This window comes from Lipotes vexillifer, unplaced genomic scaffold, assembly GCF_000442215.2.
Source record: "Lipotes vexillifer unplaced genomic scaffold, Lipotes_vexillifer_v1.1 scaffold1691, whole genome shotgun sequence".
NCBI classification, from domain to species: domain Eukaryota; kingdom Metazoa; phylum Chordata; class Mammalia; order Artiodactyla; family Lipotidae; genus Lipotes; species Lipotes vexillifer.
In genome coordinates this window covers 607,554-624,814 of record NW_006789046.1, presented here as the reverse complement: position 1 = coordinate 624,814, position 17,261 = coordinate 607,554, and the positions used below count along the sequence as shown (strand labels likewise).

The 17,261-nt window shown below is 56.5% G+C and overlaps 1 protein-coding gene across 1 annotated transcript in view; it reads left to right on the top strand.

The window, feature by feature from the left end:
- The first annotated feature begins 16,213 nt into the window (after positions 1-16,213).
- GCGR (glucagon receptor) overlaps positions 16,214-17,261 on the top strand; it is a 5,872-nt gene continuing 4,824 nt past the window's right edge. Inside the window, exons 1-3 of the mRNA XM_007462319.1 lie at positions 16,214-16,273; positions 16,369-16,471; positions 17,222-17,258. Coding sequence (XP_007462381.1) covers positions 16,214-16,273; positions 16,369-16,471; positions 17,222-17,258 — 200 coding nt within the window. The remainder of the gene's footprint in view (positions 16,274-16,368; positions 16,472-17,221; positions 17,259-17,261) is intronic.

The window sequence follows — 17,261 nt, the reverse complement described above, 5'->3', positions numbered from 1 at the left end:
AGCCTGCGCGTCCGGAGCCTGTGCTCCGCAACGGGAGAGGCCACAACAGTGAGAGGCCCGTGTACAGCAAAAAAAAAAAAAAAAAAGAACAGGGCAAGCCAGTTGATGAAAGCCAGCCAGGCCAGCCTGTGGGCCGTCTGTGCATCACTGGGAGAAAACTCAGTCCTGGGGGCACAGGGGAGCCATCGAAGGTTGTAAGGACACGATATGGTGGGAAGAAGTGAGAACAACCCATATGTGCTTGTGCTTCTGGGCGAGTCTGACTCAAGCAAAATTCCAGGCTTAACTCCCTACATCCTGGCCCCCAGCCTTGAGGGACCCCTCCCTGTCCTTCCCAGCCTCCTTGTCACACACCCCCACCCCCTGGTCCCACCTGGCCTGGATCATTCTGCAGGAGCCCCGGGGGCCGTGCCTCTTCTGCTCCCACCTCACCTGTGCTCCGCATCCTGCCCTGATATCCCAGATGGGGGCCTGGGCTTGTCTGCCCCCATCATCCTGAGCTCCTGGGTCAGGGGCCGCCTGCCATGCTGCCCCTCTGTTCCCAAGCACCACCTGTCCACCTGTCCCCTGGCCTCCCCGGCAATGCTGCCCGGCCCCCAACCCTGCTGCTTTGTCGCTGACCCAAGCCTGGCCCCATGTAGAGCTGGTGGCCCTAGGGCCCCTTCCTGCTGCTGCCATCCCTCTAAGTGGCTTGATTTGATTGAGCCGTGCTGGATGCCACCTAATGTGACTTTGCTCAGCCTAACAACATTGATGGTGGCTCAGGGCGAGAGGCAGCTGGCAAGACAAGAGGCCAGGACTCAAAGGGTGGGGGTCACTCGGGGAGAGAACGATGGCCATGGGGGGAGGATGCTGCGCCCCTCAGTCCAGCCCTGCTTTGTGCAAGCCGGGACCAGGGCCCCTCCCCAGGGCAGGCTCCAGGGGGCTGAAGGCCCTGGACCGGCCACTTCACCTCCAGAGCCTCGGGCTCCCCATCTATAAAATGGAAGTGGGGACCCCAGCCCTCCACAGAGACTGGTCTCCAGGCCCAGTATCCCATTTGGTCAAGACGTGGGCTCTGGGCTTCCACCGCCCCCGCCCTCGGCAAGGGTCCTCGGCAGGCTTGAGTTCTTCCGTTTACCTTCTCTGAAAGAGGCCAGATGCGTCCTCACCACCCACTGGTTGGGAGAATTCAGAGGGCGTGTAGGTGGGGCTGGCCGGGAGCCTGATCTGCGGAGGAGCCGGGTAAACACTGGCGGGTGAGCTGCCGCTCCCAGGAGATGAGCAGTGAGTGGGGACAGGTCCTGGGTGCCCCAGAGGCTGTCTAGACTTGGGGATGGCTGTGGCTGGTCATGGGGGGCCTGGCATCTCCCTGTCGCCGGCTCCCCAACACCTTTGAGCATGCCACCTGCCCTCTGGGGGTGGAGTCTGGGCACCGCCCATGTGCACAGTGGCCACCAGAGCCTCAGTTTATCTTGAAGACACAGATGGAGGCTGGAGGGGAGTTCGGTGGGGGGTTGGTCCCTGGCAGCAGGAGAGCGGCCATGGTGTCCAAGAGGCAGAGGAGGCCCCCATGGAGGCCAAAGAGGGGCAGTCTTAGCCGGATAGGGGGCTTGTGGTTGTGGGAGCGGATGCGCTTGGAGTGGGGCTCAGTAGTGACCAGCCAGGACCGTGGCAGTGGAGCCCAGGAAGGCTGCTGAGGCCTGAGAGCAGTAGGGCCAGCGAAGGCCACCTGCAGGAGTTTCTTTTGTAATAAAAATCAAGATCAGGGGAGGAGGAGCCGGCAGGTCAGGAAGGAATGACAATGAACACCTGGGAGGAGGGACCTGGCTCTGAGCTGCCCCAGCAGGAAGGGTCCACTCCATCCCAGACACATTTCCACCAGCTGTGACTCAGCACCCTTTTGCTTTACTTTAAGAAAATACTGAGAGTTCCCTGGTGGCCTAGTAGTTAGGATACTGGGTTTTCACGGCTGTAGCTTGGGTTCAATCCCTAGTCAGGGAACTGAGACCCCGAAAGGGTAGAGTTCTAACCACTAGACCACCAGGGAATTCCCGCAGCAGAGACCCTTAAATCCTGCTAGTGGTACTAAAAATCGGCATAATAATTTCAAATAGCAATGGGCCAACATCTAGGGAAATAGCATTATGTCTATTTTAAAAATTGAATGTGTAGTTAAAAGCCTTCCTACAAAAAGACAGCTCCAGGCCCAGATGCTTCACCAGTGAATTCCACCAACATCTAAGGAAGTAATAATGCCAATTTTATACAGGCTTCCAGAAAACAGAAGAGGAAGGAGTACTTTCCAGCCCATTTTACGAGGCCAGTATCATCCTGATACCAAAGCCAGACAACTTTCTTATTACAAGAAAATAAAATTACACACTAAAATCCTTAATGAACACAGATGCAAAAATCCTTAATAAAATGTTAGCAAATCTAACCCAGAAATATATAAAAAGGATAATATTTTTGACCAAGTGAAATGTATGCCAGGAATGCAAGGTTGGTAAACATTTGAAAATCAGTATAATTCAGCACAGCAATAGACTAAGAAAGACAAATCAAAAGATAATCTCATAAAAAAGAAGACATCTGGGCTTCCCTGGTGGCGCAGTGGTTGAGAGTCCGCCTGCCGATGCAGGGGAAACGGGTTCGTGCCCCGGTCCGGGAGGATCCCACATGCCGCGGAACAGCTGGGCCCGTGAGCCACGGCCGCTGGGCCTGCGCATCCAGAGCCTGTGCTCCACAACGGGAGAGGCCACAGCAGTGAGAGGCCCGCGTGCAGCAAAAAAAAAAGAAAAGACATCTGATAAAATTCAACATCCATTCATGATTTTAAAAAAGACTCAGCAAACTAGGAGTGGATGGAAACCTTCTCAAATTGATAAAGAGCAACTCTGAAAAAACTGTGAATAACATCATACTTACTGGTGGGAAATTGAATGCTTACTGGTGGGAAATTGAATGCTTTTCCCCCAAAGATTGGGAATAAGGCAAGAATATGAGATCTGGCCACTTATACTGAAGGTTGTACTACAGGTCACGGCGCATACAATAAGTTACCGAAAAATAAATAAAAGGCACACAGATTATAAGGGAAGAAAACGTCCTTTCTCACAGACTGCACAGTCATCTCCATAGAAAAACCCAAGGAATCCACACACACCAGCAGAACTAATAAGTGAGTTTAGCAAGGTCGAAGGATACAAAATCAGCAACAAAAAATCAACTGTAGGGCTTCCCTGGTGGCGCAGTGGTTGAGAGTCTGCCTGCCGATGCAGTGGACACGGGTTCGTGCCCCGGTCCGGGAGGATCCCACATGCCGCGGAGCGGCTAGCCCCGTGAGCCATGGCTGCTGAGCCTGCGCGTCCGGAGCCTATGCTCCGCAACGGGAGAGGCCGCAACAGTGAGATGAAAAAAGTTGGAGAAGTCACAGTACGCAGTTTCAAGACATGCTACAAAGCTATGGTAACGAAGAGAGTGTAGTATTGACATAAACATGGACATACATATCAATGAAATAGTAGAGAGAGTCCAGAAAGAGACCCCAGAAAAAAAAAAAAGAAAGTAGGAGAGTGACTTCCCTGGTGGTGCAGTGGTTAAGAATCTGCCTGCCAATGCAGGGGACATGGGTTCGAGCCCTGGTCCAGGAAGATCCCACATGCCACGGAGCAACTAAGCCTGTGCACCACAACTACTGAGCCTGCGATCTAGAGCCCGCGAGCCACAACTACTGAGCCCACGTGCCACAATTACTGAGCCCGCGTGCCTAGAGCCCGTGCTCCGCAAGAAGAGAAGCCACCGCAATGAGAAGCCCGCGCACTGCAATGAGTAGCCCCCGCTCGCCGCAACTAGAGAAAGCCCACGCACAGCAGCAAAGACCCAACGTAGCCAAATATAAATAAGTAAATAAATTTATAAAATTTTAAAAAAGGAGAGCAAGCCATTGAACGGGAGAAAATATTTACAAAACATGTATCTGGTGAAGGTCTTTTTTTTTTTTTTTTTTTTTTTTTTTTTTGCGGTACGCAGGCCTCTCACCGCTGTGGCCCCTCCCGTTGCGGAGCACAGGCTCAGGACGCGCAGGCTCAGCGGCCATGGCTCACGGGCCCAGCCGCTCCGCGGCATGTGGGATCTTCCCGGACCGGGGCACGAACCCGTGTCCCCTGCATCGGCAGGCGGGCTCTCAACCACTGCGCCACCAGGGAAGCCCTGGTGAAGGTCTTGTATTGGAATGTATAAGTAATTTTTTAAAAAACCATTTTTTTTTTTTTTTTTTTGCGGTACGCAGGCCTCTCACCGCTGTGGCCCCTCCCGTTGCGGAGCACAGGCTCAGGACGCGCAGGCTCAGCGGCCATGGCTCACGGGCCCAGCCGCTCCGCGGCATGTGGGATCTTCCCGGACCGGGGCACGAACCTGTGTCCCCTGCATCGGCAGGCGGGCTCTCAACCACTGCGCCACCAGGGAAGCCCTAAAAAGCCATTTTTTAATCAGCAATAGATTTGAACAGGTGATTCATAAAAGAAGACATACAGACAGCAAAGAATCACATGAAGAGATGTTGACCATCATTAGTTATTGGGGAAATGCAAACCAAAACCACAATGAGATACCACTATATATGTAGTGGAATGGCTAAAAAATCAGAATCAACAACCAAAAATCCTGAAGATTCCGAGAGAGCCGAGGGGCCGAGGCGGGGAGGGGGGACGCAGGACGGTGCAGCTGCTCAGAACAAGAGCTTGGCGGTTTCTTATAGTTGGTCAAGGGCCTGGGAACCACAGTCCCACTCCGAGGTGTTTCCTCAGGAGAAAGGAAAACACGTGTCCACACAAAGATCTGCACACAACCATTCAGAGCAGAAGAATTCACAATGCCAAAAACTGGGAACAACCCAAATGTTCACCAACTGGACGAATAACCAAACCTCGGGCCACCCATCCGGTGGAGTAGGACTCAGCAATAAACAGAAGGAACCATTATTACAAGCTGCATCATGGATGGATCTCAGAAGCTTTGCAATAAGTGAGAAGCCAGGTACAAAAGGCTACATAATCCATTTATATGTATTCTTGGAAAGGCAGATCTATAGGCAGAGAAATCAGGTGGGTGATGGCCAGGGGCCTGTGGGAGGAGGACAGACTACAGGGGGTCCTGAGGGAATTTGGGGGCAACAAAAATGTTCTATATCTTGTCTGTGGTGGTTACATGACTATATATTTGTCAAAACTCATTCAATTGTACATTTTTCAAGAGTATATCATGCCTCAATAAACCTGACTTTTAACACATGCTATGAAATTAATACATATGTGCATTTGAAAATAAAATATGGTGTTAGTGAGTGTATGTACGGGAACTCTTAAACCCTGCTGGTGGGACCATGAATGGGCTCATCATTTCCAAAAACAATTGGTCAATATCTAGTGAGGCTGAAGATGTGAAGATGTGCACCCCCTGATAGCACAGCAGTTCACAGCACCCCTCCCCGGGAGAGACCCTGCCCCCTGCGTGCACCAAAGGCTTGTCCCGCAATGTTCCTTGCAGCTCTATTGTCATGGTCAAAAAAAGAAAGGAAAGGAGGGACAGGGAGGAAGAAAAGCCAAATGTCCTCCAACAGAAACATGAACAAAGCAGGTGGGTTTTCCCTGGACACTGGAATATCACGCAGTTAAATAATCAAGGAATCAGGGTGGTAAGGGATAAATTTAGGAGTTTGGGATCAACAGTACTACATATAGAAAAGATACTATATATAAAAAAGATAAACTACTATATATAAAAAAGATAAACAACGAGGACCTACTCTATAGCACAGGGAGCTATATTCAGTATCTTGTAATAACTTACAATGGAAAAGAATCTGAAAAAGAATACAGGTGGGGCTTCCCTGGTGGCGCAGTGCTTGAGAGTCCGCCTGCCGATGCAGGAGACGCGGGTTCGTGCCCCGTTTCGGGAAGATCCCACATGCCGCGGAGCGGCTGGGCCCGTGAGCCATGGCCACTGAGCCTGCGCGTCCGGAGCCTGTGCTCCGCCAATGGGAGAGGCCACAACAGTGAGAGGGCCGCATAACGCAAGAAAAAAAAAAAAAAAAAAAAAAAAAAAAGAATACAGGTGTAGATATCACTGAGTCACTTTGCTGCACACCTGAAACTAGCACAACATTGTAAACCAACTATACTTCAAGAAAAAAAGAAAAAAAAGAACATGCCATGGATATCATGAATCATTCCTATATTCGTTTAACAGAAGTATGAAAAACTGAGAGAGAAACACCCAATTCAGGGCAGTGGGAGTTCTAGGGGGAGGGTTGGGCAAGGTCTGGGAACATCCGGGACTTTAAGAAGAATATACCTACAGTAGCCACATTCTTCACTCTATCTCCTCACCTGCTGTATTTTCTTCACAGCCCTCCTCAGAACCTCACGTTGCAGTAGGAATACACCGATCTGTTGGGTTGTGTATCGTCTGCCTCCTTCTGCTGTCAGCTGCCCTCTGTCTCCCAGCATCCAGAACAGTGCCTGTCACATTGCAGGGGCTCAATCCATGTTTGAATCAGTCTTGATTTGCACTGTTCAACATCATCCCGACTTCCTGGCACCCCAACCAGACACGGGCCCTCCCACCTGCTTCTGACCCCTTCCGCCCCCCTTCAATCCAGAGGCATAATGATCTGCATTCACACCGCAACTGTGTACATTTTGTTGGTGGAAGGGTCGGTGGGCAGCCTGGGGAAGGGGGGGTGGAGGCTGTTATTACATTTCCTTATTTATACAGTCTCTTGGCGTCTTTAGAGGGCGCCACCCAACAGAAATATTACGCCGCACAACTGTGAACCAATGAGTCATTTCAAATATTTTGTATCCACATTTAAAAAGGAAAGGGGGGACTTCTCTGGTGGCACAGTGGTTAAGAATCCACCTGCCAATGCAGGAGACACGAGTTTGAGCCCCGGCCCGGGAAGATCCCACATGCCGTGGAGCAACTAAGCCCAGGCTCCACAACTACTGGGGCTGCGCTCTAGAGCCCGCGAGCCACAACTACTGAGCCCATGTGCCACAACTACTGAAGCCCACGTGCCTAGAGCCCGCGCTCCACAAGAGAAGCCACCGCAGTGAGAAGCCCGTGCACCGCAACAAAGAGTAACCCCTGCTCACCGCAACTAGAGAAAGCCCACGCACAGCAATGAAGACCCAATGCAGCCAAAAATAAATAAATAAAATAAATAAAATTTTTTTTAAAAGGAAAAGGAACAGGTGAAATTAACTTTAGTAATACCTTTTATTTAAACCAATTTGTCAGGAAGAGGATCCCTTCAACATGTGACCAGCACACACAATTCATGATACTTTACGTTCTGTTTTTGTACTAAGCCTTCAAAATCCAGTATCTTCTTGACTGGCATGGCACCCCGCTCCATGCTGGGTGGCTCAACCTCGGAGCTTCTTAAGAAGAGCTGCATGGGAAGTAAGAGTCCTCTGGTGTCTGGAAATGTCCTATACTGCCCTAGCACCTGCAGCACGACCTGGAGGATGGTGGGCCTGGAGAGAGGATGTGAGGTGAGAAGTCCTGTCCCTGGGAATATGGCTCGCTTGGCTGCTGGCGACAGGTCTTATGCCATGCTGAGCAGTGCCCTCTCCGGGAGACCTACGTTCACACTCTAGAAACTTTCAATATCTTCTCTTTATTCTGATGACTTTGAAACTTCATGATGATGCAACGTGGTGGAGTTTTTGAATCCGTTAGCTGGTTTGCTGTTTTTACTGTGCTGGCCGCTTGGCGGCTTTTCCACTACAGAGGTTCTGGGAAGAGCTCTGTATTATTTGTTCACAGTTGTCTCCTCCTCCTCTGATCTCATTTTGGAAACTCTGTCCCTCAAGTGCTAGACTTTCTGCACAGATCCTCCACCATCTCTTATTTTCGCTTTCCTAGTTTCTGTCTCTCAGATTTTTGTTCTTTCTTCTGTGAGATTTCCTCAACTCATTCTTTCAATCCTTCCATTAAATTTTTAAGTTTTTAGATTTCTCTCACTGTCGTGGCCTCTCCCATTGCGGAGCACAGGCTCCGGATGCGCGGGCCCAGCGGCCATGGCTCACGGGCCTAGCCGCTCCGCGGCATGTGGGATCTTCCCAGACCGGGGCATGAACCTGTGTCCCCTGCATCAGCAGGCGGACTCTCAACCACTGCGCCACCAGGGAAGCCCTTTAGATTCTTTTTTTAAATCTCACAAGGACTCTTTCATTTAGCTCGTCTCTGCATTAGCTCTGTTTCATCCAGTGTCCTCTTTTCTATTGGTTCTCAGTCTCTCAAGAATGTCTGAGCGAGGCACCAGGATGCAGCTTAGTGCCCATTCGCTGGGGCTTTGGGTTGTTCCCTTTTCTGATTCCTATAGCCTGTGAATGGTTGAGTAAAGTCTGACATATCCACACAATAGAATACTAAGTGCCCAGGTACCATGGTGTTGAGAAGACCTCTTATTAAGATGGGGAAATGCTTATGTTACCAGCTATGCTGGGAAAGTTGGACACAAAACTCTGTCAAAAGCAACAGTAGGGGACTTCCCTGGTGGCACAGTGGTTAAGAATCCGCCTGCGAACGCAGAATACACGGGTTCAAGCCCTGGTCCAGGAAGATCCCACGTGCTGTGGAGCAACTAAGCCTGTGTGCCACAACTACTGAGCCTGCTCTCTAGAGCCCGCGAGCCACAACTACTGAAGCCCACGCGCCTAGAGCCCGTGCTCCGCAACAAGAGAAGCCACCGCAATGAGAAGCCCGTGCACCGCAACAAAGAGTAGCCCCAGCTCTCAGCAACTAGAGAAAACCTGTGTGCAGCAGTGAAGACCCAATGCAGCCAAAAACTAAATAAATGAATAAATTAAAAAATTAAAAAAAAAAAAAGAATCTGCCTGTCAGTGCAGGGGACACAGGTTCAAGCCCTGGTCCGGGAAGATCCCACATGCCGCGGAGCAAATAAGCCCATGCGCCACAACTACTGAGCCCGCGTGCCACAACTGCTGAAGCCCTTGCACCTAGAGCCCGTGCTCTGCAACAAGAGAAGCCACTGCAATAAGAAGCCCGTGCACCACGAGGAGGAGTAGCCCCTGCTCACCGCAACTTGAGAAAGCCCGCATGCAGCAACGAAGACCCAACGCAGCCAAAAACAATTAATTAATTAATTAATTTTAAAAAAGCAACAGTAAAGAGACCTGAAAGGAACTACCCTGCGACATTAACAGCAGCTCTGTCTGGGGGCACCATCTCTTTTCCCCCTGAATCCTTTCCTGCAGCTCCACATTTTCTGGGTCCTGATGCGCTGGGGGGGTCCCTCTGCCCTGGGTTTCTGCTCAGCACCACCCAATCTGGCCACCTCTTTCTTGGCCACTTATCAACATCTCCCGCCCAGAACTCGATGCTGGGGTGTCTGGTTCTCCCTGCCAGGCTTTGTGCACAGTACCAGTTCATGACACTCAGCCAGATGCCTGAATTGAGCTCTGCTGGTGTACTCTCCAGAGCCCACAGCGCAGACAGACGGAACAGCACTCCTGTGGCTGTGGAGGGCAGCCCCCAACCCCGGCCTGCCCTGGCACACAGGAGCCAGCACACCTCCAGGGTGCCACCCCCATCGGGACCCTCAGGGACTCAGTGATGGACAGACCCCTTCCTCACTCCCCAGGCCTCCAATGTTCCGTGGGAAGGCCCAGCCCCCTTCATTCCCAGTTTCTGCTCTATTTATGTCTTATGAATTCAGTTATGTAAATAAAGGTGGCCCAGCCCAGGAAGGCACCCCCTCCCCCATCTCTTCCCTCTCCCTCCCCTTCTGCTCCCCACTGTATCCACACATTTCAGGTATGCCCCCCCATTTCATACATTTATGAATAAACTCTACATTTATTCTTTCACATCTCTTCCTGCTAGAACCCAACTCGGGCCACCCAGCCCCTCCCCCAGACTGCTGGGCCTCCACCCAACCAGAATTTCCTCAGGAAAATAAGTTCCAGAGAGGGAAGGGCCTCTCTGAAGGTCACACAGCAGGGATGACCTTCCCAGCTCCTCAGATTTATCCCACCTCCAGAAAGAACGTGTAGCTTCTCCCCTGAGCCTCACAGCCACCCAGAGTGGTGCCAGTGACCCTGCTCACAGGCAGGAGCCCACCCAGATCCCAAGATCCCACGATCACAGCTGTAGGGAGAGTAGGGGGTACCTACGCAGATCTCTGTTGCCCGTACGGGTGCCCTGCCCCAAGAGAAGTGGGAGCAGAGCTGGAAGAGGGGTGCAAGGGAAGGGGAGAGGAGGATGGGGGGTGGGGGTTTGGGGGCACCGATCTCGGAAAGCTCCCCTCCCCCAGCACCTGCATCCAGCACTTGCACATTCAGCCCTGTGCAAGCAGGCCAGACTTTCTGACCTTTGCTTCTGACCTTTGCCTCTGGCGACTGCCTGAACCAAAACAGGCTGCTCTGGGGACAGGGTTCCAGGTGGGCTGGTAAGAATGGGGGTCTGGAGGGCACCCCCAGAAATGCCTCTCCTCCTGAGCCTTCAGACAGCGGCAGGGCAGGTGTGTGGAGGTCAGGTTACCAAGCACCAGCTACCTGTGGGTATGTCACAGGGTGCTGGGACCAGCTTCAGCTCTGCTCTGGGGGCTGGAGGGAGGGGGGAGCCATGGGTAGGGGAGAACCATGGGTTCCAATGTCCCCCAAAATAGCAGTAGGGAGAAGGGCCCCAAAGACAAAGGACAGCGTCTAACAAAAGAGCTGACCCAGTGGGCCGGGGAGGGCATCCCAGGGTGATGGTGGCCAGACAGTGGTTGACAGAGGAGAGGTAGCCCAGAGAGATTCCAGAGAAATGCGAGAGGGAGAACCAGGATTTGGCGATGCACTGGAGACCTCAAGATCCCTGCCAGGAGTGCAGCGGGTGGGCGGGCAGAGGAGGTACATTCAGGAGATGGGAACGGGTCAGGGGAGAAGGGTCCTGGTGGGGACCTGCGCATCTGGCAGTGGGAACATTAGGAACTGTTCAAGGGAAAGTGGAGGGGAATGCAGAGAGAAGGAGGTGGGAACGCCAGCCTGGAAGCCAGAGCCATGGGAGAACTTTCCAGAAGGAGGGCATGACCATCCATGTCCCCAGATACTGAAAGGCCAGGAAAGATGAGGCCCCAAAATGTGCATGGGGTTTGGTGACCCTGCGGTCACTGGGGGCTGACTGCTGGGGTGTGTGGGGCGGGGCGGGGGGGGGCGTCCTGGAGGGAGAGGTTGTGCCGTTGGATGAAAGGTGCTGAAGGGTGCTTAAGGGAGATGGCGCGGGACCCTCGGGCTTAAAGAGGCACCCCAGGGTGCCCTTCCCCGCCTTGGCCGCCCACTCCACTCCGGCGCGGTGGGAGGGTCGCCTAGGAGCCACGGTGCGGGGTAAGTGGGGGGTCAGTCCTTCCGACAATCAGTACCCGGGAAAGAAGCTGTGAGGGCCCAGGAACGCGGAGGAGACGAGAGGAAGGGTTGTGGAGTGACAGCCCCCACCCCCGGCCGCGCGCCCGCCACACACCGCACCTGTCCATCCACCGCTGCTGTCCCCGCGGGGAGCTGCCCTCTGCCGGCCCGGTTCGCCCGGGCGGGGGTCTGCCGAGTGAGCTCTGGGTTGGGAGTTCTGTGGGGCGGGGGCCGCGGGGAGGGCCCCGTGGGGTAGGAGTCCGCAAGGCAGGAGTCGGGCACGGGTGCGCGGGGAGGGGTCTGCGGGCAGGGGCTCCCGGGCCCGCAGTCGCTCCCCGAGGCGCGGCAGGAGGGCGGAGGCGCGGGCGGGGACCCTCGGGCCGCTCCCGCCCCGCCCCCGCCCCCTCCTCCTCTCCCTCCGCCGCCGCGGAGCGTAGCCGCCGGAAAGTTTGCTAGAGGCTGGCGCGGGGCGCGGGCGCGGAGCCGGCGCCGACCCTGATCTGGCAGCGCCGTGGAGACGAGCGGCGGCCGGCCCCTAACCCGTGCGCGCGGAGGACTACGGGGATCGCGAAGCGGCCGGAGCGGCGCGCGGTGAGCACCTGGGCCAGGCTCGAGGACACGTTCCCGGCCGGGGGCCGAAGGCGGGAGTGCGGGACTGGCCGGCGTGGACCCCTGTCTTAGGTGGGCCGTCTCGGGCCCCGGGTGTCGCCGTCCTCATCCCCGTCGGACACCCCGTTCCCAACCCCAGGATGCGCCCTTCCAGCTCGGACGGTCAACCTGGTTCCGCACTATCGAGAAGGTTGGGGGTCTCAGCGCTTCCCCCGTCCTCTCCTCCCTGGGGAGCGCGTCTCGGGGGAAAGGGTGGGGTGTCTGTGAGCGCCAGGCGCGCTGTCCTGCTGCCCCTCTCCGCTCCCGACTCCTCCCTCCAGCACCCCCGCTTCCCCGCCCCCCCCGCCCCGCGCATACACAGAACCTCGGAGACACCCCCAGAGGCGCGGAGGGCAGCCCTGCTTCCCTCCAGCGGGCCCCTGCTACCCAAAGCTCTCCAGCAGTATCTTGGTTACCCGGGTTTCCCCGGAGGGGCCGAGGGGCGTCATCCGCGGAGCCTACACTTGTCACTGTGATCCGCAGGGAGGGCAGGTCACTGCCCTGCCTGCTCCTCCCTCTCCGGCGGCCCCCACTCACACTTCTGGGCCGCAGGATTTCTGCCCCCACCAGAAACGGACTGACTCCTGAGGTCTGGGCGCCCGCATACTCCGAGGACCTGTCCGGGCTGTTTTCGGCCCTTCTGTGCTGGGGGATGAGGGTTGGTGGGGGAGTAGCACCCTGGCCCACATCCAGGCCCGCCCTGCCCCCACATAGTGGGAGGAGGACGCAGGAATCAAGCTTTGTCAACAACCTGTGGCCCCTGATCCCGCCCTGGGGCCATGACCTTCCGCTACTTGCTCTGGTTTCACAAACACCCCCCACCCCCATACCCATCAGAGGCTGGCAGGCTTCAACCACACCTATTCAGACCCTGGGAGGAGCTGGGGTGACCAGCACCCCACTCTCCATGGAGATCCACCCAACCTGGGGGCCCCTCCCCCAGCTGCAGGTCTGGAAGTCCTGGGGCATCCCCAGGGGAAACTGGAGAAAAAGCTGAGCTTTGAGCACCCAGGAGTGGTGCGTTCTGCCAGGCGGGGAGACAGAACACCTGCCGGCCAGCCAGCCCGTGGTGGAGAGAGGGGGCTGGGAAAGAGAGGAGGGGGTGGGCTGGGGCCGGGGGAAAGCTGGCCCTCCTTCCCACTCCGCCAGAGTCTCTGATCCTGAGCTATCTGTGCTGGGCAGGTGCAGTCCAGGGCCAGAGAGGGAGCGAAGCCTCCAGGTCCATGGAGGGAGAAGGCTTGGTCCCTGGCCGGTAGTCCCCCGCCTCCACCGGCTCCTGTGCCGTGCCAGGAGGGTAATAAGGTGGAAAACAGCAGCCCTGACGCCAAGGCCAATGGGAGGCTTGGAGCGGCACCTCCGCATCCCAGTCTCAGTCCTCACTCATTCAACAAATATTTATCCCTGGGACTGGCAGGCTGCCTCTGGGGTTGCAGTGTCCCCCACGGAAGGGAGGGGGCCTGCACGTGATAATCTGTCCTTCCCTTCAAGTGGCAAATCTCATTGTCCTCCATGGTGTTGAGGAGGCAGGGACTTTTCAGGTAGGGAAACCGAGGCTCTGAGAAGTTGAATTATTTACCCTTGGTCCCAGGACCAGAACTGGGCCTTGCAATGTCACCCTCTCCTGTGGCGGCAGCCTCACACCTGGGTGCTCAGGGCAGGGACCTCAGAACCTCAGCCTTGCACAGCTGAAAGTCGTTCCACAGCCCCACACTCTGCCCAGTCCTCATTCAGGGAAGTGTCTAGATATCTTGCCCGTACTCCCCTGACAGGCATGGGAGCCTCATCCACTTCTGCCCCTTGTGTTTCTATCAGAGACTTAGTGAGAGGTATCATCCTCTGCCTCTTGTATTGGTTGGGGGGTGCTGAGGCCCTGATCCCTAGGGACGCGGAGCCACCGGTGCTCTGAGCTGGGGTACCAGCTTGTGATCTGTAGGTGCTGAACTGTGTGGGGTGAATCTTCAAGGATTCCCAACCCCACATACCAGACCAGGGATGGGAGTAGGGGTTATGGAAAGGCCTCCCTACTCCTCTGCTCTGGCTGCCATTGGAGGGGCAGTGAAGGAGGGGCCCCAGGGCAGCCCATCCCTCTCTCCCCTCTACCCCGGGGCTCAGCTTCTCTCTGTGGTTCCCAGACTAACTGACCCCTAGCTGCAAAGCAGGCTGCTTGGGTGTGGCCCCGCCTACCTTGGGTTTTCCTAATAGCCCTAGGAGGTCAGCAAGGTGAACTCCCACTTTTCAGATGGGAAAGTTGAGGTACAGCCTGGCCACCACACCCCAGCTGGACTCTGAGGGGCTGACATTTTGCCTTGGAGCTCCTCACTGGACTATCCCCGCAGCTTCATCCTCCCTTCACCACTGGCTGCAGGGCCCCTGGGCAGAGGGCAGTATCCTTCCTCCCCATGTTCCCTGCCTGCATCTCCACTGTCTACTCCACCCCAGCCATCCCTTGTCACTCTCCCCTTGCCCTGCCCCCAGAGCCTCTAGCCATCCAGGCTGCCCCTGTCTCCCTGAGCCTTCCCAGCCACCTCCCCTCCTCCAGCAGCTGGTCACAGTGGTCCTCACCCACCTGGCTCCGTGGCCTCGGTGGGCAAGGGCAGGGCAGAAGACCGGGCTGTTTGATAAGAATCAGGAGATAAGGCCCCTCGGGCTGGGGACACCTGAACTGCCCCTTGTCCTCCACCCACCTGGGGGCTACTCCCATGAGAAGGCCCGCCGCTCTGGCTCCTCCACCTGGACCAGGGCCTGGAGACCAGCGACTACTGGGCCCTGCCTCACCAGGCCTGACCTGCGCTGTGGCCCAAGGGCCAGGATGAGGAGCCCCACAGCAGGCTATGGTCTAGGTGCCCACCCCATGTGGTGGCATCTCAGGGTCCCGTTAGGGGTGAGGAGTGAATCACGGAGGAGCCCACGTGAGTTGGCCCCATGAGGGCCCATCTGGACTCTGATGGGAGGCGGCTGAGATCCAGGGTTGTCCAGCAACCCTCCACCTTCAGTCACAGCCTGCATCCCTCCTCCCCACCTTCTCCCTGGCTTCTCCCAGGCACTGCCTTCCAGCCAGGCAGTTCCGTCCATCTGTCCATCCATTGGTCCATCACACGCTCACTCTGTGGCAGGGTGCCATCCACAGCCCTAAGGGGTCTTGCATGAGTAGTTCCTAGGTGCCCCACCCCTAGGCCCCAAAGGAAGCCCCTTCCTACTGCCCTTGTGGAATTCAGTGGCTCAGAAGACGGACTGTGGAAGCAGTGACACGATGACTTACGGGGCTGCCGATGCCCCCAGTGCAGGCTCCGGACAGGACCAGGCACCTCAGGTCCCCCCTGCAGGCACCACGAGGGCAGGGGTCCTGTGTCTGAGCCCCCGGCAGCTGGCAGCGCTAATCTCAAAGGAATGCGCTGCAGCTGCCTGCGTGCTATGGCCCATGGGACCCAGGAGGCCCAGCCGGAGTCTTGGGCGTGGCCCAAGGGAGCACCTAGACACCCCAGTCCTGGGCAAGGGGGCATGGATGTGACAGGGACCACCCTAAGCTTATGCTTGGCACTCCTGGCCCCTGCCAAGTCTGGGAGCTGGCCCAGGGTCCCCTTGATAACCATGCCCCTGGGGACCAAGTGATGGATGGTCCTGGTACCCTGCCCCAGCCTGCCATGCTGACTTTCCCAGGAGCTAAGAATAGGTGGGAAAAATAGCGAGAGCCGAAGGGAGGAGTTGGGCAGCTAGGGAGGCTGCTCCCTCCTCTGACATCTTTGGTACCAGGCAGGACTGGGGCCGCTTAACCAACATGTGGGAGAGGGGCTCTGGGACTGTCAGAGCCGCCACACAGACAGCCACGGTCTGTGAGATGGAGCAGCCCCCAGGACCCTGGGCAGAACCCCCAGGCGCAGGGCCAGACCCCCAACCTGCCACTGGCAGAGTGACCATTTCTGGCATCCCCTCCCTCCCAGCTCCCACTTCATTAGTAGGATTCGGAGACTCAGAGGGATGGTTTTAGGGGAGCAGGACACCCTGCTGATCACAACGGAGACCAGCTGGGTCTCTTCACTCCTGGGTGTCCCTGCACAGACCCTGCTGCTCTGATACTCAGCAGCCCCCAGGGGAGAGTGCACCTACGAGGACCTCTTTGCCCCAGCTGTGCAACCCCAGCCAGATGTGGGGGGCAGCTGCCCAGAGGCATGCCCCCCATCCTGCCACGCTGCCCCCACCTCCTCCTGCTTCTGCTGCTGGCCTGCCAGGTGAGCGCTGCTGTCAGTCCCCCCGTCCCACCAGCCTGCCTGCCCCTCATGCTGACGCCAGTCTGTCCCCTCTGTCCATCCATCTGTCCCCCCAGCCACAGGCCCCCTCCGCTCAGGTGATGGACTTCCTGTTTGAGAAGTGGAAGCTCTATGGCGACCAGTGTCTCCACAACCTGAGTCTGCTGCCCCCCCCAACTGGTGAGCCCCGCCTTCGGCCCGAGTGCAGTCCCCCCACCCCCCACCCACCATTTACAGGTGAGGAAATTGAGCCATAGAGAAGCTGGTGACTAGCCCAGGGCCTCAGACCAGGACATTTAAGAAATGGTACAACTGCCCCAGAACTGGGGTGTTTCGTGCCCCTCCCCTGCTGCTGGGCAACCCTCAGGCCCAGGGCCTGCACACCGTCTTTCCTCCCACGGAGCAAAGCCTCGTGGCCCAGGAGGCAGACAATGTGTGGGGAAGGTGGACCGAGAGGGGCAGGCAGAGGGCACCAGGGCTGGTGAGGGGGAAGGAGATGGGCCATTATCTGGAGTGCTCAGGCAGACTGGGGTACAGCGTTCTGGACAAGTTCTGAAGATCACTCAGGTGCAAAGAGAGACACTGGGGCGGGAGGAGCTGCCTGGGAGGCCGAGCCATTGTTTGGGGGAGGGAGGGGGCCGGTGCTGGGCCCAGAAGGATGCCAACAGAATTAGGGTTCAGCCTCCAGAGATGGAAGTGCTGCTAGAAGGGCACTAGGAAGAGGGAAGACCCTGGGTGGAGATGCGGAGTAACTGAGGGGAGGTGGCCGGGCAGAGCTGGAGCTCAGGACCAGGCTGGACAGAGGCGTCCAGGGCAGGCAGGACGGTCAGGGAGACCTGGGAGGCTGCCTCCTGGGGCGCAGAGAGCGTACAACAGGGGGCTGTGCGGGCCAGGCCCTACTGAGGAGCAACCCTGTCCCCGCCTCTGCAGAGCTGGTCTGTAATAGAACCTTTGACAAATATTCCTGCTT